The following is a 21960-nucleotide window of genomic DNA, read 5'->3' on the forward strand; positions in this document are numbered from 1 at the left end:
ACCTGAGGATTTCACAAACCTGTCGAGGTCAAGCGGAGGAATGATGGCTCAGCCTTCAGGAGACAAAGGAGTTGATTTTACAGCCCGGTCTCCGGCCAAGTGACCACAATGCAACCCCACAGCGCATGCTAATCCCTGAAGTATGACCATGACAACTTTGCAATAATTAAAGAACAATGTTCCAATTTTGGTCAGGTTGAGATTTCCTCCAAATTCACAAACCCTTTCTTTCTATTTATGAAATTAAATGGTTAAAAGGGTCACGAGTAAACAGTTAACAAGTGGTTAGGTGTACGGAGACTACGATCACTATGATCACAGATGTTTGAGGGAAAGAGCAGATATAATTACAGCCCTTTTCTAGTTCTCTGCATCTTTAACACCCACTCATTATCCATTTGAACCGGGCACGCATAAGTCAGCCTCCAATTTGGCTATATGCAGTACGTTTAAACGATTTTTTCCCCCTGTGACATTCTGTTGAACTAAGTGAATACGTTTGACTTTAAGTTTTCAAGTAGCCACTTTAATGTTACTGATGCAAAGTAACACTTTTAATGTACTTACTTCATACATTATAGTGATATAATTTTGTGTCCCCTTCATTCATGACACAAAAACAGGTTTTAAGAACGGACAGGACTAAATGTGACATATTCAATCAACCTTTTGCTAATAATACAACGGCATACTGAATTGTTGCATTGCAAAATAATGCCCAGATTTCAGATTATAAAATTAGTTTGCTACTCCATGAATACTTTGACGATATAAAATAATAAACTGAAACATGAATGAAAGAATGAATAAATTTAGATTCTGACCATGGATCAAAAATGTATGCAGTGACCAAATGTCGAATCTAAAAATACTCAATACAATTTTAAGATCAATAGCTCCTCCAGCTGGTTGCAATAGGCATTGCAATGCTTTATATATCTGCACTCCAAAATAAAATATGTAACACATGCAAAATTTTCAACACGAAATTTGAAAAAGCACAGATTTTTCGACGAGCACCTTTAGTCCTTTGTTCTGCTATCTAAGACATTGTTAATGATTACCCATATGGAGGGGACACCTGGTGCATGTGAACTAACATTCGAGTGTGACAGAAAGCAAACTGAATGTGTTTCAAAGCAAGATTATAAATAAGTCCTCAAACGCGTCAACAGAATGAATATAGAAGAAAATACACCACCATCCCCATGTCAAGGGTGTTTAAGAGCTCTGAGAAGTTTTTTACCAGTGAACTTTAAAACAGAAATTTTAAACTTGTGTTTTCTTGCTCTGCCTGTGGTAAGTTCATATTCATTACAAATTTTCACCTGTATTGTAAATAATGCAGTATATCTGGATATGTTGAAGTACATTATGTATGAATCACAACTTGTAATATGTGAATTGAGCTTCTTCTGTTTTTTTTTGTTTGGTTCTAGTTTTTGTCCTATCTGTCGGACTATTTATTAGGTTTTGTAAGCACTGTGTTCTGCGGTCACCTGGGTAGAATCGAACTTGATGGTGTTACTCTTGCCACATCTGTGAGTGACCCACAATTAAGTTGTCACTTCGAAATATTTGGCAGTGATATTTATGAGATGAATGATGATGGGTTGTCATCAACAGGTCATCAATGTTATGGGGATTGGCATTGGCCATGGCTTGGCAGCAGCTTGTGACACGCTCATTTCTCAGGTACAGACTGTTGGAATTCTGTTCATTTATACACAATGCTGGTATTTGTCTCTTAATCGTCTGCTCTGTCTTTGCAGGCATTTGGAAGTGGTAACTTACATCAAGTTGGTGTCGTAACACAGAGAGCAATTCTGATTCTATTACTTGCGTGTCTGCCTTGCTGCGCCCTGCTTATCAACACAGAGTCCATATTACTGCTTGTGGGGCAAAGCCCAGAGATTGCCAAGTGAGTGTTGTGAAATGATTTTGAAATGTGAGAAGAAACCGAGTCTGGTGACATAAAAGACAATAGCAGACACATAATGTACTGACCTATAGAAGTTAAAATATGTGAAATACAGGTTACATTTATATGTATGGTTATATACTTTCACAACTTTGTGTTCTATTTTAGGGTCTCTCAGCTCTATGTGAACATATTTTTGCCGAGTCTTCCGGTATGTTCTTCTGTTTACACATATACACATCTCTTTTTATAATTCGGTTCCTGATTTGGAGTTCTATCTAAAAGAAGGTATAAATAATACAGCCATTTCTGCTTTACAGGCTTCATTCATGTACATTGCTGAAGTCAAATATCTACAGAATCAGGTAGGAAAGAATCATTCTCAGAGAAATCGTGATTCTGAAACCCAATGAAATCTATTTCTGCAGGGAATAGTATGGCCACTGGTCATTACTGGGGTGGCAGCAAATGCTCTTAATGTGATCATCAACTATGTTCTCCTCTTCGTCCTGGATTTTGGAGTTGCGTGAGTTTCCATGTCTGGTGCTGTTAAACTGCAGGACAGAAAGTAGTCAGAGCTTATTTAGTGCTTTAAACAATAATGACTGTGTGTATTTTATCGGCAGAGGATCAGCCGCTGCCAACAGCATCTCACAGTACGCTCTGGCGGTCTTATTGCTCGTGTACATCCGATGGAAAGGTCTCTATAAGGACACCTGGGCAGGTGAGTTCCCTGAGGTATAGAAAGTCTCTGTGGTTTCTTTCATTTCAAATCTTTATACTTATTCTGCATAAATCACACTTTGAAAAGTACATATTAATATTACCTATTTTATTTCAATAAGCAATACTGAAGTTGTAAAATGCCTGACGGTATTTGATAAAAAAATGCATTATGTCATTGTATAGGCCTGGTCGATGGACTGTTTAAAGGGGTGGGAGTCTTTCATCCACCTGGCTATTCCAAGTATGATTATGCTCTGTGCAGAATGGTGGACTTATGAAATTGGAGGACTTCTGTCAGGTTAGTTATTTGTCAAATTAATATGTTGAAAACATGTTGGTTGTTTGTATTATATAAGTCAGCAAATCTATATCAAAATGTACATTTGTAATATCTGCCCTTTCTAAGGTCTGATAAGTGAAGTGGAGCTTGGTGCTCAGTCGGTTTGTCTATGGACTTGCAAATATTGCATATATGGTACACGTGAATTCGTTTATAAGCATTTCATTTGATTTCAGTATTGTTTGAATGTTTACGGCAAAATTGTTTGTGTGTAGTTTCCTGTAGGTTTCAGTGTAGCAGGCAGTGTGAGGGTGGGAAATGCCATAGGAGCAGGAGATGTTGCCCAAGCCAAGATCTCTGCCAAACTCTCTCTGATTTGTGCAGGTTAAACTAAGAAATAACACATCTCTATAGCTAGTTTAATAGTCATTTTAACAACAAGTGAATATTAAACATTATAATTCGTTTTGATTTGCAGTTTCCGTTGCAGTGGTTTTGGCAACCATCATTGGTTCTACAAAGGATGTAGTAGCGTATATCTTCACAAATGATGAGTGAGCGTTGCTTACTTTTACTCAAAGTAAAGATTCCAAAGAGGACAATTAATGAAGACCCTCTCTTACTCACTAGTGACTCTTAAACACATGGCATCATGCATGTATTACAATTTACATTTTACTTCTGTTATTAGAAACGTTTTTTGAGTAGAACCTTTCTTTGATAATTCAAAGGTTCCAACTCTTAAATTCTCTGTTTTTTAGGCACGAACATTAAAGCATTGAAGTGATACTTGAAAACAGCGTTTCAAAACAAACAAGAGGCAGTAATATTGTGGTAATTGTTTTCCTTCCTCCCACAGAGACATTATAATGAGGGTTGCCACGGTAATGGTTTTTTATGCTCCTTTCCATCTTCTTGATGCAACAGCGGTAAGTCATTAGCAGAGTTGTGTCAGCGCACTCAAAATCTTCATTAGAGTTAAAAACAAGAACCACCAAGGCAGTGATCTAAGGGCTGAGTTCAAACCTTACTAATATGATTATGACTATCTGACCAGACTGCTATCTTTCTCTCTATTCACAAATCAAACCAAGACTGTGCTTGATGGGGTTATTTTGGGTGAAATGTTGGTTTTGTTTCTGCTTTATTTCCATCAGGCAGCAGGTGGCAGTATAGTAAGAGGATTGGGCAGGCAGAAGATCGGAGCAATCTGCAACCTTTTGGGATACTATGGAGTGGGGTTTCCTATTGGAATATCCTTGATGTTTGCTGCTAAACTGGGAATTGTAGGTAAGGCAAATTACCTTTCATTTCATTTAAAGATTCACTTTGTCTATTCAACTTATATTCTATTCTCCTGAAGGTCTGTGGACTGGCCTGTTAACATCAGTCCTTCTTCAGGCAGTCTTCCTCATTGTCCTCATCTTCAAGCTTGACTGGGAAAAAGCCTCACATGAGGTGAGAAATAAAGATTTGTCGGTTTCTCAAAGAAATATTTTAAGTGAAGGTTCACACAAAATGAAGTTCACATCTATATTTTATAAGTTGATCCAATGAATAATAAATAGCTTGCCCTATAATGTCTATAAAAACTATTTTTATAAAACTTGGCACAAATTATATATTTCTTGTCTAAGTAAGTCAATTCATTTAAATTCTGTTTTTGATCCAAACAAAAAGATACATTTCATAAAAACTTAAATTTGTATTTAAGAAATAATATTTAAAATAATTTGTTTTCTCAAATGAAATAGATATAGATTTAATTGAACAATTGATTGAAAGATGTGAATTTAATAAAACATGATTGCATTAAGGAACATTTATATTTAAACCTATCCAAAATCTAATAAAAAAAGACACGTATAATTTTCATTAAATCAATATTTATTAACTTATACACTACTTCCATACATCCACAATTTCAGTACTCAAGTATCAGATTTTTACACTTTATATGAAGGTATCCTTTATGAAGCATTTATAAATGCGTTCATTAATGATTCATATGTCATTTACAAATGCATCATAATAACGGCATGAATAAAAAGGGGGATTCTAACAAAATGCCTGCCAGATAGTGAGCAGGTATAAGAAAAACAACATAACAGTTTTCTGTCTGTGGCCTTTATTGCAAACAACATAAAGATGATAATGAATCTGCTTTCGAGTCAAATAAATAATGAATAAATACATGTATTAAGCATTTATAACGTGTGAGTTAAAAATGGCTCAATATTTGGCAGGTATTTCGTTAGAATCCCTCTTTTAATCCATGCAGTTATAACTGCTTTATAATGCATTTGTAAATGACGTACTAATCATTAATGGACACATTTATAAATGCTTTATAAAGGTACATTAATGTGAAGTGTTACCAGAAATTGTTCAGCCTCTTTCTTCACCGACACTTCACGTTAATACTTATCCTGTGGGTTTATGATGGGAGATTTCGCGAGTTTCAGTCAGAGAGCGTGAACAAAACCCTTTGTTTCAGCAATGACGTTAACTAGCTTAAGTTAAAATGATAACAGATAAAGAGTGCCAGGAACATCAAATTGTTACTGTTTTTCCTCACCTAAGGTTAAGTAATGAATGCGAGCGGGTAATTTGACCGCCATGACGTCTCCCACACATTTTCATCTCAGTCTAACCTTAGTGACACTTAAGTGCAAAACGTCCCCATTAACGTTAAAACGAATTCATGTTCAGTATCAAATGATTCCGTAAGTAGTTTACTAACCTTAAAAAAACGTATTCACGAGTGACCGATCCAGCACGATGTTTGTGTTTAATGCGCATGCGCGGGTCTGTGTGTGTAACCTAGAGAATTACAACTTAAATTTCTTAGTTGAACTGTTAATTAAAAATATTTATATTAACAATGTTTTAAAACAAAAAAATATAACTTACATACATTTTAAGATGAACTGAAAGACAAATGATTAAATGATTTATTTAAATTCGACTACTTTAAGTAACATACAATATAAATATCTAAAAATATTTTTTTAATTGCATTTTATACAATAACCTTTTTCTGAGAAACACACTACTTTAAATTAAATGGAACAGTTCAATCAAAAATGTTAATTCTGTCTTCATTTACTCACCCATGAGTTGTTAAAAATATGTATAAATGTATTTGTTCTCATGGACACAGAGAAAGATATTTGGAAGAATGCTTGTAACCAAACAGTTCTTGGCCACCATTGACTACAATAGTAGGACAAATTACAATTGTAGTCAAAAGTGCTGCAGAACTGTTTGCTTTCCTATATTCTTGAAAATATCTTATTTTGTGTTCAAAACAACAACATAAAAAAATGTATACAGTTCTGCATGCTTTTTTGTTACATTTAAAAAAATTTAAATATTCATTTTCAAGGCGCAGATCAGGGCTGGTGTGCAAACAAGCCAGACAGATATTGGTAATATGTTTTTTACATTATGAACAATGAAAGAACATGTCAATTGGCAAATGAGTAGACACGTTATTTTGTTGACAGGTGCACAAGAAGAGAGTGGTAATACTGAGAACTATGGTGAGAACACCGCTACAGATGTGGACAGGCTAGTCGGGGAGCCTAATGTGGAGCTGACGTCAGGGATGTTGCTGCGCAGGGGACTGGCTCTGGCAGCTATGCTTGCTTTACTTGCTGCTGGTCTCATGACTAATGTCTTTCTAAGTAGTTGATATTATAACAACTCACAAGGATCGTATGATACTTGGACAATGTGGGACTTCAAATAGGCACAGAGACATCTTCTATAAGGCTCACATCACTATGGAGGTTTGGGGCATATACAGGATGCAAACATTTTAAGAAGGTGATATATTTTTATGACAATAAAAAAGCCACAGAGATAAGATGTTCCTGCAATTGTTGAATGACCAAATGGAAAAGTGTGTCCTTTACCGTATAAAAAGATGACTGTGTCTGCCTACTGGGGGGATTTTCTGATAACATATTTACGAAATGCGGTCTGTAGAGCAGTTTGTCTGTTAAGGGATACACAACATGGTGTATTCCATGCAAGGAGACTCGCGGCGTATGTAGATAGAAATAGCTCATTCTAAGGTAATAAAAACATAACGTGTTTCACGTGATCACGTGAACACTTCATTATGTAAGATCTTTATACACCTATGAAGACATAGTTATGTACTGTTTATTATATTGCATTTCTGTTAATACATCCTTCAAAAATTACACAAATCATTTTTTCAACAGTCAGTTTAAATCACTCTGCCAGGGCATTCTTCAGTTCCAAGAAAAACAACCCCCACCACAAACAACACTTGTCGCCCCCTGCAGTCAAATTATCCTTGCACACATGACAGTCCCTTAACACAATCTGAAAACAGCCCCAAGACCACAGTCACACAACTACGGTCACATCAGCTTCAGCGAATGCAATTTTTTTTTGCAAAGACAGTTTTTGGATTTGCATTGGGATTCTGGACAAACAAAGATAAAATGAAATGAAAGAAAAATGTACTGGTTAAACATTCAAGGCGTACTCAAAACACAAACGTATTGTTGCCTTGAAGATGAAATAAAGTAATGCATTTATTTCAATATCCAATGGATGTCCAGCGTCAGATCTTATGACCAAAGACATTTGTTTACTTAAGGTCTAGCTATTTCACCAGTCACATAAATAATTGTATTGTAGTGTGGCAATTAGATTTTGGGCTGCCGATGGAAAATGTTCCCATTCTCAGCTCATTGAATTGTCAGTGTTAACTGCATGGAATAAACATCACTTTTGCCACCGCAATGAATGTGGAAAGAATATGATGTCCTGCTATTGTTGGGCTCTTGAATCTTGTGATTTTTGTTAAATTGGTGAATCAATCAGACATCAAGAATCAGTGTGTGAAACTCAACAATAGTGACAACCAACAAAAGAATGCTTCATGCTGCAAAGCATAATAGGTAACATCTGACAATAACTAGTTCATGAATCCCAGCATGCATTGCAGTTCATCTGTTTGTCTGAATTAGTTTGATGATTGTCACCATTCTCAAGGTTTGTTTGATGAGTGTTGAAGTCAGATTGGTTAAATTTGGCACAGTATGTTAGCGTAGTGAGCCAGAGCACTCAAATCAGTCAACAACTTCATTTAGTATTATTTATCATCTTTTTACAGCTTGACTCCCATCACAAAAAGTAACCTCCAAGAGAAAAGATAATATACTTAATCAAAGCCAAGAGTCCGAATAAGGCAAACAAATAAATGCTTCATCACTGGTTTTGTTTGGAAGGAGACCAACTAGAACATTTGGCGAGTCCAATGACCAAGTCCGAGAGCAGATACCAACAAATCCGAGACTACAGAAAAACATCTCGAGTCCACTCAAGTACTACAGCACTGAAAGGAACGCATGAACCAGAGCAGCTTTGACTTTTGATGATCCCCTCTTGTGTTTGGTGGAATAAAATGTCACAGGTTTTCAGTGACACAATAGTAATAAATAATAAATCATTTTTAGGTTTAAAGAAAACTTATTTGGATAAAATAAATGTACAGTAGACCTTCTTGCCATGTTGTAAAACACTTTTTACGTCTAATAAATGTGTGGAAAAACGTTTCACGAAAGACAGAATTATTATTATTATTATTTAGAAATTGCTTGCAAAACTCACGTGGCTATAAAATCTCAGTGGTCATGTGTTAGTTTGAGTGACTGTGACACTTATGCATGTTTCTCAATATGATAGCAGATTTTAATGTCTCATTTTTGGCAGGATTTCTTTACACGACAGTCACTCCAAAATATCTGCAAAAGCATTGTCTGCAAAGCTTTAACACTCCTAATGTTTGTGAACAAAGCAAATGGGTCTGAGATAAAATAATGTTAAAACTTGACCCTGTTAATTCGTGCAGAACTTAATTTAAATATCTGGTATATTTATTGACAGAGACTAAAATAAAAGGCTTTAATAACAATACTCGAATACCAATCAAACTTTAGGCTCTAAGTAAAAAAACATTCAACGAATTGAAGAAATTTTCCAAAGACATAAATATAAAACATTCACAGTGAGTTTAAATGATGATGGTGGAGTAGACGGGTGTGGTGGCTGTAAGGTTTGAGTCCAGAGTATAGTTTGCCACATAAGACACTTCTGGCAAAGGCACTTTGAGATGAACGACGACCCCCGCAGCCAGAATCAAAAGAGCAGCCAGGGTGGTCAAACCCCTCCTTAAAATGAGCTGAGAGGTAGACAACACCTCTGTTGGCTTCTCTTCCTCGGGACTTACTCTTGACCTATTCTCTACAACAGTATTGGTTTGTTCTGCATCCCGATCTTGAGAGCTCACAACCATATATCCATTTCCATTCTAAAGGAAAAGACATTTCATAATTACATGTGATTTTGTTGTCTAAAATCGAAACTATACAAAGACAATATGTTGTATCTTCAATAGGTTGTTATGTTTATAAAAAAATACCTCCGTATTGAGGACCATCTGGTAGAAGCTGTTGCGGTGGTTAGAGCAAATCTCAGGGTTGGGGGTCAGTGCTCCATTTGCATGCTTGCCTGTTCTCTCAATTGCCTTGCAATGAGAAGTCGCGGATTGATTTCACGATCATAAGCATTACAATCAGTAGAAAAGTGTGTTCTAATACCATATCTAAAAGGCCTACCTGCTCTGTCATTTTCTTCCAGTTTAATCTGAAGATGGCCACCGTGAAAAAGATCGCTAGCAAAAAGACAGCAATGAAAAGCCCCAACCAAAAGCCTGGGAAAGACAATTCGTCCAAGTTTCTTTACTTGAAATTGTAATATCATTTCTGTTCATTTCAACACTGGTAATGATAACAGGACAAACCGGCAACTTGCAGGTTGGCGGTGAACATCAGAACAATGCTTAATGGGAGCCCAATGCAGTAGTAGCCAAACAGGTTAGCAATAGCAGCGATCTTCTGTTGTCCGGTGCCAATCAGAATGCCCATGCCAACACACTGAAAGAACAAAACAGGAGCATGGTTAAAAATATACGGCATTTGGTAAAAAAAAATTGGTAAAAAGTAGAACTGAAGTTTTTAAAACAAGAATTTATGTCCGAACTCACACATAGTCCGTTGAAGAACTGAAGAGGGCAGTAGATGTTCAGAAGCTCAGACACAAGCTCTACTATGTTCCTAACAAATTGCATAAAATGGAAAAGTGAGAAACAGCTGTTGTTTACAATTCTTGTTTTAAATCTCAGTGTGAAACAACAGATTCAAGTGATCGCTGATTAGTTAAAGTGTGGACATGCCAACGAACTATTTGTTTTGTGTGTTTGAAATAATGAGATAAGTGGCTTACTCATCTGACGTGAATATAAAGCCAATCACTGTTTTTGTAGAGCCCAAAATAAGGCCTTGAAAGATTGCCAGTACAGCTGGAAACAAAATCAACGTGTTTACATGACAGTAAGATACATCACCAGTGATGAGTCATATAAAATAAAATAAGTAGGATGAAATTACCTGCACAAATAAGGGACACCTTGCTGGTGAGGATGGCTGCGGCGGTTTCCCCAGCGCCGAGTGCGTTTCCAACACGAATACACGCTGCAGCTTGCATTCCTAATGGGATCTGGAATATCAAAAAAGGCATCTGGAATATCTGCATACACATCTGTTTGGTTCAAGGGGTCCGGGTTTGGCTTTTAGCAAGTTACCCCGGCTATAAATAAACCATTCTACATTAGTGGATATATAAAAGTAGCTGTGTATTTAGATTTTTATGACTGTACACGTTCGCGTGGATGCCTTTAGCCAATCTGTGATGTCAAGGTTTCATTTTCCTCTCCAAATTGATTGGTCACATCATAGTCACATAAACAACTCAAATGAATGATTGTAATCAGGGGGTGTTCACATGCCACCAGAGGATATCAATGAGAATGCTTTCAGATTAGCGTTCGCTTGTTATTAGAGACCCCCCTGATTTGGTTGCAGTTATTATAAAATGTGAATGAACACTTGTTGATACGTAGATAGAGTATAGACACACCATGTAGTTGATGTATGCCAGCATTATAACCACATGTTGAGCAGCCAGATCCACTTCACTTAACCTTCCTGTCAGAAAGAACAGAGTCATGAGATCATTCAGCAACAAAAGCAATAATCTAATGTGGTACATTTATAGATGTTTTTACACCATTCATGTACCTGCCAAAAATCCTCCAACTTCATAGATCCACCATTCAAAACAGGTCATGAGGGTGCTAGGAATGGCCAGCTTCATGTAAGACCCCCAGTCCTGCAGGGACTCAGATGACCACCCTATTAGAAAGAAAAGAAGAAATTAGAAAAGGTTTACAGTCGGGCAACTATTTTCTTAAAGCTCTATTAAAAGAGACCAGTGGTGAGGGGTAGTAAATACCTAAATGTAAGATTATATATACGTATTATTCACATGGTTGGCAGTAGGTTAGGTTTGTCCGAAAACGTCCTCTCAAAACATTGATGGTTCATGTTAATAAATAGATTTGATTCAGTCAATTGAGCATCTTAGAGCATTTACTGTAAGTTTTTTTATGGTGAAATATTTAGTGCTGGTCAAATGCATTTAAACAAATAAAGTAAATGCTTTTAAGTATTAAATTATAAATTAACAAATGTATTCACAAAGCTATCTCACCTCCCCAGGTTTTCTCATGTAGCTTCTGCCAGCGAATAAAACAAAACAGGGAAAAACAGCTAAATACTTGAGCGAAGGTGTTTGCTGCAGCAGACCCACTGAAAACAACAACATATTATTAAAATCATGAAAATAAGACTGTTAAAAATGTGCAGAAAGTAGATTTGTATACTCACTAAACACCAAAATCCCACCAGTAGAGCAAGATGTAGTTTACTAAAACATTGGCAACATTGGTGACACCAGATGCATACATCTGAGGCTTGATCACACCCTGTACGCATGGATAAATAACGATTACAACGTTTCCATGCGGGAAAAAACTGAATACAAAGAGATTTGGAAGTTATCATTTTTCATTAAAACACCTGGTTCTGAAGATATGACATCTGCAGTTGATACAGAAACATGGCCTGTTGAACGAACATGAACAGTAATATACGCATACAAAACGCATTATTTCATCCAGGTAATGCAATTCATGAATATCAATAATTGGATCTTACCGGAATTGCAGGCAGAAACATAACCACATAAATCTGAGCTATCCTGAGATAAAGTTAAGCATTAGTTTCCTGTCAGTCGTGAAAAATCAACTTTTACTTCAAATTCAATTTCAAAATATAAAACACATTTATACATGGGGGGAGGGGGGTGTTGTATTGTTTACCTGGCAACCTCGGGGTTTTGCCCCAGCAGAAGGAGGAGGGGCTGTGTGTTCACCAGTAAAGCCCAGCAGGGCAAACTGAAAAGCGTCAGAATCAAGATACATCTTTGCAGGATGACGCCTACACGGAGAAGGTTCTTACTCCCAAAGGTCTGAGGGCAAGATGCCAGACCCACTCAAAACAACAGTCACTTTAATCTACAAATTTGATCATTTGTCTATTTTCCCTTAAATTTTGGGATTATTTATTTGAAAAGGAAACACACCTGTGATACCAATGTGTCACAAGCCAAAGCTAGTCCTATCCCCGTTGCTGCAGCTGTTACATTGATGGTCTGAAAACACATTTGTTTATAAAAAATAATTAAATAAATGACCAGAAAAGACAAACTGTGGCAGAGCGATAGTGTAGAATTCGGGGCTGAGCAGACTTACAGCTGAAGCCATGGCATATCCTGCAAGCACAGTGTTCCCCAGGCGTCCACAGAACATTGTCACCACAAAGAAAAGGAGGAAATTCAAGAACCGACACACAAGCTAAAAATACAAACAAATAAATATTTAGCAGACCTGTAGATGAAAGCAATGGGCTCACACGGATTACAGTTCAGAAAGTTTACAATCATGAGGATGGAAAACAATATACCTTTATGGAGCTTCATGGCAACTTGAAAAATATGGTTATTTATCAACGATCTAAGTCAATCTCTTTTTTCATAAAGCATGCTTTTTTGAAAATGTGGTTTTGAGAAAACTTGGCACATTTAAAGTGTGTTAGGTAAAGAAGATATCACACAGTGTTGTGTTATTTAACAAACATCTACTGTTTTTTTCTTCAAATGAACATGTGAAGATATTTCAAAATATATTTCTCTGTTAGTCTCTCATTATTCATACACAAAAAGCAGAGCACATTATATCATTATGTGTCGGACAGAAATCTTACCAGGGGTCCCGTCATAGTCATGATGTGGTAGAGTTCCTCTCTATAGACCAGAGGTATACAACGCCTCAAAAAATGACAGCAAAACAGCTTGGCACTGGGCTCCATAGATGGGGCTTCAGTTCTGGGACTGGAGACATCCATAATCCTCTGAGTTCCAGTACCCACTGAGTCCAAAAACACAGCAAGGGGCCCGATCCTGTTTCACGGGCTGTAAAGGTCCCGTCTACAGCTGATCATTCTTGAGATTTGCATTCACCCATCTTTAAAGGCTTAACTATTACATGAGGTGAGACAATGAAAAGCTTTGATTTAATCCACAGGATGGGAGGAGAGTGTCTGAACTATTGACAAAGAGCTGAGAGACAGACGATTGTTTTCCAAGATCAATCAGTTCTGTAAAAAAAAGATTTGTTTAACATCACTGTATTTAGTAATCAGAAACTAAATATTTTTGGTAGTAATATTATAACCGAGTCAGATATTGACAGTAAATGTGTAACAGACGAAGAACACCTCTTACTGTAACCTTTGGCTTCATTGCAACCCATGCAGTTCTAACAATAACAATTTACATAACGTAAAGCTCAAAACCATGTGAACATTTACAAACAAATCAGTGAATCATCAATCTGCTTCCAAGAATCACTTCTATATATATATTTTTTTCTTTATTCAGCGGAATATGGTGCACATGTGAGTGTCCCCTCTCTGGATTAGATTTTAGTCCATTTGGTAAATTTGATGCAACAAAAAACACAAGAACAAAACATAAAAATACAACACCCCTTTCCTTTACACTAGAGTCTAAAATAGCACACAACAGCTGAACATTTATAATTTGTAATACTATAAACTATTTTATATATCATGTTATCTGAAAACTGTCTTGAGGTTGGTAATAATGAATTCATTTTCTTCACTGGGTAAGAGCGTCTTTTTTTAAACCTTGTGATGTGTATCATAGGTTTCTGATGTGATTTGATCTTTTTGAAAAAGGATTACTTTTGTGAGGGCACATCCTTCTTAAGTTATGTTAACAACACCATGTTTTGTATCTTGTTATTTGAAAACAACCTTTGAACTAGATGTTTCGAGAAAAAAAGAAACACGGACAGGAAAAAAATACACAATGTGTTGTAACAGCTGCTCTGTGTTTTTAACCAAGCCGGGTCTCTTGAGTTTAAGTATTCTGTGACGGAATCATTGTTTATTTTTATTCACGTTTAATTCAATATTTTCGAAAACAATTCATGTAGAACACGATTCCCATTAGACTAAAATCCTGCAAACGTTTTCTGTAAATGTAATCAAATATTTCTGCAAGTCACACAACACTGAGACTGGGGCTGGGTATCGATTCTGATGTTCCGATTCGATTCCGATTCACAAGTCAATGATTATATATTTAATACAATTTATAGAAATGATCAGTAAATATCACATTACAATTGTGAATATAAAAATGAAATTAAACTTTATACACACTTGGGTTGAAAAAGAACAGGTTATTTTACATTTAAGGTTTCAAAGGCTTCAAATCATCACTAGTAATCCTTACAATTGCAATAATTGTTAATAATATTGCAACAGTACAACATAACAAAAATATACAGCCACAGAAAAAGAAAGACAAGTTGGAATAACAAATTATTTTCAATTTTTCAGAATTTACTATTTATCAGTGTTTAAGTAGAATTATAATTTTTGCGTTTATGGGTTAAACATTGTCTCAGATATTGCACCCAATTTTTTATATTATGGATATAAATAAAATTATATAAATCTATAGAAATAAACAATAGATCATTTAGTTTAAGATGAGTTTAATGGAAATGATTGAGTTTATAGTGAAATGTGAGAATTTTCATTACCTATTTTGTTATCTTGTCAAATACGATCACAGTTTGGAACATTATTAAGATCTGTAACTCTAGAAGAGGCACATGTGATATTACTAGGGTATTCACTAAAGACATTTCTCATTTGTTTTCAATTGAGATACTAACTTGATCATTACAAGCATCATGAACACTTTAACAGTGTTCTGGTGTCAAACTGATACTGAAGTTGAACGTAGGATGGGTGAAGCTGTGGTAATATTTGAGTCCAAAGTAGCATTCGCTCCATTAGACACTTCCGGTAAGGGCACGTTGAGATGAACAGCAATCCCAGCAGCTAAGATAAGAAGAGCAGCCAGGGTAGTCAGACCCCTCCTGAGGATGATCTGTGAGATCGGGAGGAGCCTTGTGGGTTCTTCCTTTTCCTGAATCACTCCTGGACCCTCATGTACCACAGAACTGCTGTGTCCTTCCCCCTCATCTTGAGAACGCACAGCCCCGTAATCATACCCATTCTGATGCAAGACAAGAGATCCAGTTAATATCAAAGATGCTGTGGTAAGATAAAAGTGAACAGACTTACCTCACTGTGCCTCGCTGTTGTCATGTCTGAGACTTTACTCTTTCTGGCCCGTTCCACTGCCTGAAATTACATGGACGTATAACACTGCACTACCACACAGATACAGATACAATATGTAATCGGCTACAGATGATTAAATAAATGCAACAAAGAAAATATATACATGCAGTTACACGGACTTTCTTTTGTATAAAAATAATAAGAATCAAGAATAAGAAAAAAATGATGGCAAATTTTATTTAGTGCTACAACATACCTCTTTGGTCACTCTCTCCCAGTTAATTTTAAAAATGACTGCGACGAAAAAGCTAGACTGCAAACAGACGCAGATGAGCAGCCCGAGCCAAAAGCCTGTAAATGCGAGAGAGGACGCTTCTGTAGGACAGCTGTTATCTCATTACAGAAAATGTTTTAATGAATGCTGTTCTCGTTGCTCTTAACACATTTATGTTATTCAGCAGGGACCTGTGCTGTTTCTGTTAATGTTCTCTACATGGTTCACCCCAACTAAATTATGATTAATAAAGCAGACGGTAACAGAGATGCTGAATGACAATCTGTTTGAATTTCTAGGGTGGTCACAGAATGCAAAAATAAAGAATGATGAACCAACCGATGACTTGTAATTTTGCCGCAAACATGAGAGAAATGCCGAGTGGAAGTCCAATGCAGTAATACCCGAAGAAGTTTGCTACAGCTGCGATCTTCTGCTGTCCAGAGCCGAGGAGAATGCCCATGCTGACACACTGGGAGAGAAATGACAAGAATGCGTTTTAATAAATAGAGGTTTCATTGTCAAGAGCACCTTCTATACTCCCAGCTTTGCTGATGAACAGCAGATGTGAATGGCCCACAGCTATCGTAGACCAGCACAAACCAACCCAGACCAGCATTGAACTACTTACAACAAGACCATCAAAAAACTGAAGTACACAGTAGACGTTCAGGAGTTTGGAAACAAGCGCCACAATATGCCTACAAATAAGACACATTCATCATTAGTGCAGGGACATATTTTTTGTAAAAAAGATGAAAACAATTTACCTGTCTGATGTAAATAAGAAACCGATCACCATTTTGGTGGATACTAACACAAGACCTTGCAAAACAGCCAAAGCAGCTGTAATGACAAAAAAACTGAGTCAGACACTACAAACAATTAAAGGCCACCATATTAATATTCTTGAGCCGAGAATTGTGACAGGCTCTGCCCACACCCATTTTGTTTCTATGTCACTGACTGTAAATGTCACAGCCGCTTCTAAGCCGTGACAAAGAAGGAAACTACACACTGGATAATAGTCGAGATAATAATGAATTTATTAACATAAGAATAACAGGTAAATTAATCAACAGGGATAACTAAGAACAAAGGAACACAAGCCACACGCCGTGGAACCAAATAAACATGAAGCCAATGGCACTCCAGAAGTCGGATAACTCCGGAAGTACCCAGGGCGGCGAATGGATGCTGCTTAAGAGAGCGCCGGCCTCAGCCTCATCCAAGTGTAACTACTCCTGACAACTGTGTTATTAATAAAGGCTGCCTGCTAAATTAAAACAAACCACACCAAAGGCAAACCAAAACAAATACGTAACCGTAAATGAAACAGTTAATAAACCTGTGCAGGTGAGGGACACTTTGCAGGTGCGGATTGCTCCAGCAGTATCTCCAGCTCCAAGCGCGTTACCTACACGAACACATGCAGCACCTTGAATCCCCAGCGGAAACTGCAGGTGCACATGTTAGGAAAACTTGTCACCAGATTCGAGTAGAAGAACTTTGCATTTTTATGTTCCTTGGGGAACTTTATAATAAGGAAAAACACTGGGCTTTAAATTACCATGTAGTTTATAAAAGCCAGCATAATGACTGCATGTTGAGCCGCAAGATCCGACTCGCTCAGCATGCCTGAAATAAACAGACACAAATGAATGCGTTGTTAATGTTACGTTCAAATGGCCTTTCACTATTACATCCTACAATAGGTGTTTCCTAATTCCTGTAGCAACAATGCATGCAAAATGAATAAACTAAAACCACATTAAGCACTCCATCAAGACAACATTTGTATAATTGCAGGACATTCTTCTGTATATTGATATAAATGAGCTGTGGTTTGAAACAAGCACCTGCTAAAAAACCTCCAACTTCATAAATCCACCACTCAAAGCACAGCATCATTGTACTGGGGATGGCCAGTTTCATATAACCATCCCACTCCTGCAGCGAGTCACATGACCAGCCTGGGACGGAGAGAGTAAAAGGTCACAGAAATACAATATTAACTGGACTATATTAAACACAACGTGTTGTGCAAATAAACTGCTTCAGTGAGAACTTGCTACTTCCTGTTAGTTACAAAAACATTAGAACAAAATACAAGCAAAAGAAATGAAACTTCTTTCAAGTTTAAAGGTCCAGTGTGCGGGATATAGTGGCATCTAGCTGTGAGGTTGTACATTGCAACCAATGGCTTACTCCACTCCTCCCGCCTCCCTTTCGAAGCATTAAGGTGGCTGGCACAGGACAAGAATGTTGACGCATTTGCTGAATGAATCTTTGGCTGACGGAGATAGCATATTTACGAAACACATTCTGTAGAGCAGTTTGTCCGTTCAGGGCTACTGTAGAAACAAGGGGGCGAGTATGTAGATAGAAATAGCTCATTCTAAGGTCATAAAAACATAACGCTTCATTATGTAAGGTCTTAATACACCTCTGAAGACATATTTATATTATATTGCATTTCTGTCAATAGATCCTCCAAAATGAATACATTAGACCTTATACATGTTAAAACAGTAAGTGCATTTGGACCCGTGTTTTTTGCGAAAGTGCTCAAATGTTGTTTGAGAGCAAGCTGGTAAGTTAACCTGAGCTCACCTCCCCACGTGTAGACATGCAGCTTCTTCCAGTACATATATAAAAACAGGAAAGCACAAATATAGATCTGTGAGATGGTGTTAGCAGCAGCAGAGCCACTAAAAGACAGAAAGGAAAGCTCTCTCAGCTGTAATACTGGACTGGTACTGTATAGTTGGACACTGATCAAACCTTGGTAATCTACAAACATACAGTGTGTAAATCAGTGACCAGAATAAGAGTTCCTTAGACTTACTATAATCCAAGGTCCAACCAGTTAAGAAGGATGTAGTTTGTCATCACATTGGCAATGTTGGCTGCAATGGCTGCATACATCTGAGGCAGAATCACACCCTGCAGGTCCAAAACAGCCAATAGTAAACATTCTGATTGACAGACCCTGCAGAAATCACAATCCACATATACATTCACATTGTATAGTGATAAAGATCCCAATGGAGCAAATTGAGAACGGCTGTGATTATACAGTAGGTCTTGAGATCACCTGGTTTTGGAGATAGGCCACTTGCAACTGATGTAAAAACATAGCCTGGGTAAAGAAAAAGATTGATCACTCTTTTCAACCTTACGTGTCATATATACAGTAGGTATCATAAATCATGTTGAATAAAGTACATTTTGCAAAAAAGAAATTATGATATTTATTATGACTCACGGGAACTGCTGGCAGGTAAAAGACCACATAGAGTTGAGCTATCCTGAGAATGAACACATTTGTTACTATTAAAGTGCCAGAAGTGAAGGCACTTCACAATGAATTTAAAGAGAATCTTGTGAATGATAATTATAGTTTGATTTCATCCTGTCATACATTTACTGTGAATCAAGCATGTACTGTGCGCATTAAAGTGCCTCATTTACTTGCAATATAGCACTTGTGTCAAAGAATAAATACATTTAAAATAGGCTTTGGACGTCTGCTAAAATGCAATAAATCAAATGTAATATCAATTCAGGAAAGGAGGATATCTGCTAGAGATGTTATTCCCATTCCTATAGAGAGGTTTGTCTTCACTGTGCTCATAAAAACCATAAAGGTGCAACCGACGGATCTTTCACATGCATTGCTGAAATCCTATCATCTAGAGAAACAGTGAATCACTGATACATATATTGTTCTTTTTTTCTGGCTTTATTACATAAAGATGTTGTATTTATTGGATGTGTATAGCAAGCAAGCACCACCCATAAAGAAAAATAATGTATACAATCTCATTTGGTTCTCTCACAACAATACCATTAAATGGAGTTTGTGAGTTATCTGAGCAGTATTATACAACGTATTTCTATTCAAATGATTCAGTAATTTTATGATAAAGCAGTTGCTTTCATACATTATAATAAGACCTTTGTTTTGTGTCCTGAGCTATGAAAGTGACACCTTTTTAGCTACACATATTTCTCTAAGTTTGCAACTCCATTCCACTACCAAAATCATTGGAAGGGTGAGCGAAGAAACATGTACCTGGCCACTTCCGGGTCCTGTCCCAGCAGCAGAAGAATGGGATGGGTGTTGATGAGTATAGCCCAACAGGGCAGACAGAAAAGCAGGAGAATCAAAACACTTCTCTGCAGGATCACACCAACACGCAGCAGGTTCTTCCCACCAAACGTCTGAAAAGAATATGGGGTCAGATGACTGTATACTGTTGCATAAAAGTTTAGTCACTTTCTTACTCTGTATTTTTCCAAATTTTACAATAACATTAAACTCATAAATACTATGGAATAGCACAAATGTAAAAACGATGATGTGAAAATCTAAACATTTAAGGATCTATAACATAGTCACCCTTTTCCTTTAATTTGCAGAAATGTCTTGTCATTTGATCAAGTGGTCACCCTAAGAAACTTTATAAACTGTATTGATGGAGTTCCATTCAGGGCTCTCATTGGCTCTTTGTCCTTGATATTTGATTATTTATTTCAAACTTTTCTCATTAAAATGTATTAGTTATGAAACAAATTACTTCATGTTGAGAAAAATAGGTTTTTAAGATCGTGAAAAACATTTTAGTCAAGTGACCCAAATCTTGTGTATATACATGCATATAATATACATGAGTCAAAGATGTCCCCATCAAAAGAAATTTGCGAAAAGTGAAAGCCCATTCAGATATAAGTGAAATGTCTACTTTGTTTTCCACTAAGGTTTTGGAGAATAAAATGTGCTTGAAATAACTGTTATTCACACAATAATTATGTACAAATTCAAACAACATGCTTATAATGACTTGTAAATATTAAAATATATAAAATGATAAGGGAGCATATTACAGTTTACTGTGCTTTAATAATTATTTAACAATTAAAGCAGTATTACAATTATTGTTTTTATGCTTAAAACCCTTTTTCGTCTTTGATCCACATAAATATATATATATTTTACCTGTGAGATAAGAGTGTCAGCTGCTAATGCTAGACCTCCTCCTGTAGCTGCTGTTGTGATGTTAATCGTCTGAAAATTACAATAACAAACATCAGCAACTTCCCAGCTAAGCTCATGGTATGAACATTCTGACACCGAGTTTACATTGCATTTCACACACTGATGATTTGATTTTCTTTACGCATGTAACACTGCAATAAATGAACAATAAATGAACGGAACAAACTCACAGCTGAGGCCATTCCATAACCAGCCAGCACACTGTTTCCCAAGCGACCACAAAACATTGTTACGACAAACGGTAGAAGATAATTCAGAATGCGCGACGCAACCTGCAATGAAAAACAATGAATTTTGAATGGACCAGGAGTACTTTTTTTCAAGCTTTTTTCAATATCTAAAGAGAAAAATATGTATACACATCATTATATACAAAAAGAAACGGCTCCTACCAGGGGTCCAGTCATGCGCAGGATGTGGTAGAGCTCCTCTCTGTACACCAGAGGGATCAGCCTCATGGATCTACAGCAAAAAAGTTTGGAACTGGTTTCCATCGACACAGCTTCGGTCCTGGGACTGGAAACGTCCATTATCTCCTTAGACGAAGTGACTCCCCTGCCGCAGCTGTGCTTCTAACAGGTCACTGTGGCAAAGTTTCACCATCTTAAAAGCTTACTGATTAGATAAAGTCTGACAACGTTTGGTTTGAGCGAACATTTAAAATCCTGCTTTTATTACAGGAAAAAAGAATATCAGAGACCACCAATGGATACCTCCTGAGTAAACAGTGTCTTTTATGTCAATTATGTTCGGAGTCAACAACTGCAAGCCAGTCTAATGTGAGATAATCTATTGCTTTGGGAGTTACTGAATACATTAAGTGCTTATTTCCCACATAATTGTATTTTTATTAAATAATGTATAGATGTGATAACACAATATACTTGTGTATAATAGAATACAATTGAAATATCTTCAAACACCAAATGTATACAACAAAACAACAATCCGTTTGTTCTTCTGTGAACTTCTCTAATTGTTCTAAATATAATATTTACATATTCTTAA

General features: G+C 36.7%; 2 protein-coding genes across 2 annotated transcripts; one reads left to right on the forward strand and one right to left on the reverse strand.

Moving 5' to 3' along the window:
• Positions 1–1086: 1086 nt before the first annotated feature.
• Positions 1087–7704, forward strand: slc47a3 (solute carrier family 47 member 3). Its single transcript, XM_079480911.1, is given in 18 exon segments — positions 1087–1299; positions 1440–1541; positions 1627–1695; positions 1773–1921; positions 2090–2132; positions 2242–2286; positions 2350–2447; positions 2548–2659; positions 2831–2945; positions 3054–3091; positions 3093–3122; positions 3203–3311; positions 3406–3481; positions 3787–3856; positions 4085–4217; positions 4291–4385; positions 6316–6358; positions 6437–7704. Coding segments are annotated over 18 exon segments (1638 nt in total). The 5' UTR covers positions 1087–1176; the 3' UTR covers positions 6625–7704.
• Positions 7705–8985: 1281 nt separating this feature from the next.
• On the reverse strand, positions 8986–21482 carry slc47a4 (solute carrier family 47 member 4; the record flags this gene model as incomplete). The annotated part of the gene is made up of 34 exons (XM_079480645.1): positions 8986–9282; positions 9394–9498; positions 9590–9684; positions 9775–9907; positions 10018–10087; positions 10257–10332; positions 10421–10529; positions 10950–11017; positions 11111–11224; positions 11583–11680; positions 11759–11856; positions 11951–11995; positions 12089–12131; positions 12253–12401; positions 12516–12584; positions 12685–12786; positions 13196–13359; positions 15404–15548; positions 15617–15676; positions 15873–15967; positions 16230–16362; positions 16522–16591; positions 16661–16736; positions 17239–17347; positions 17461–17528; positions 17750–17863; positions 18504–18601; positions 18739–18836; positions 18988–19032; positions 19159–19201; positions 19969–20117; positions 20893–20961; positions 21123–21224; positions 21345–21482. 34 exons carry the CDS (start codon positions 21480–21482, stop codon positions 8986–8988), a joined length of 3447 nt encoding a protein of 1148 aa, XP_079336771.1.
• Between the last annotated feature and the right edge of the window lie 478 nt (positions 21483–21960).

This window comes from Barbatula barbatula, assembly GCF_947034865.1.
Source record: "Barbatula barbatula genome assembly, chromosome: 19".
Taxonomy (NCBI): domain Eukaryota; kingdom Metazoa; phylum Chordata; class Actinopteri; order Cypriniformes; family Nemacheilidae; genus Barbatula; species Barbatula barbatula.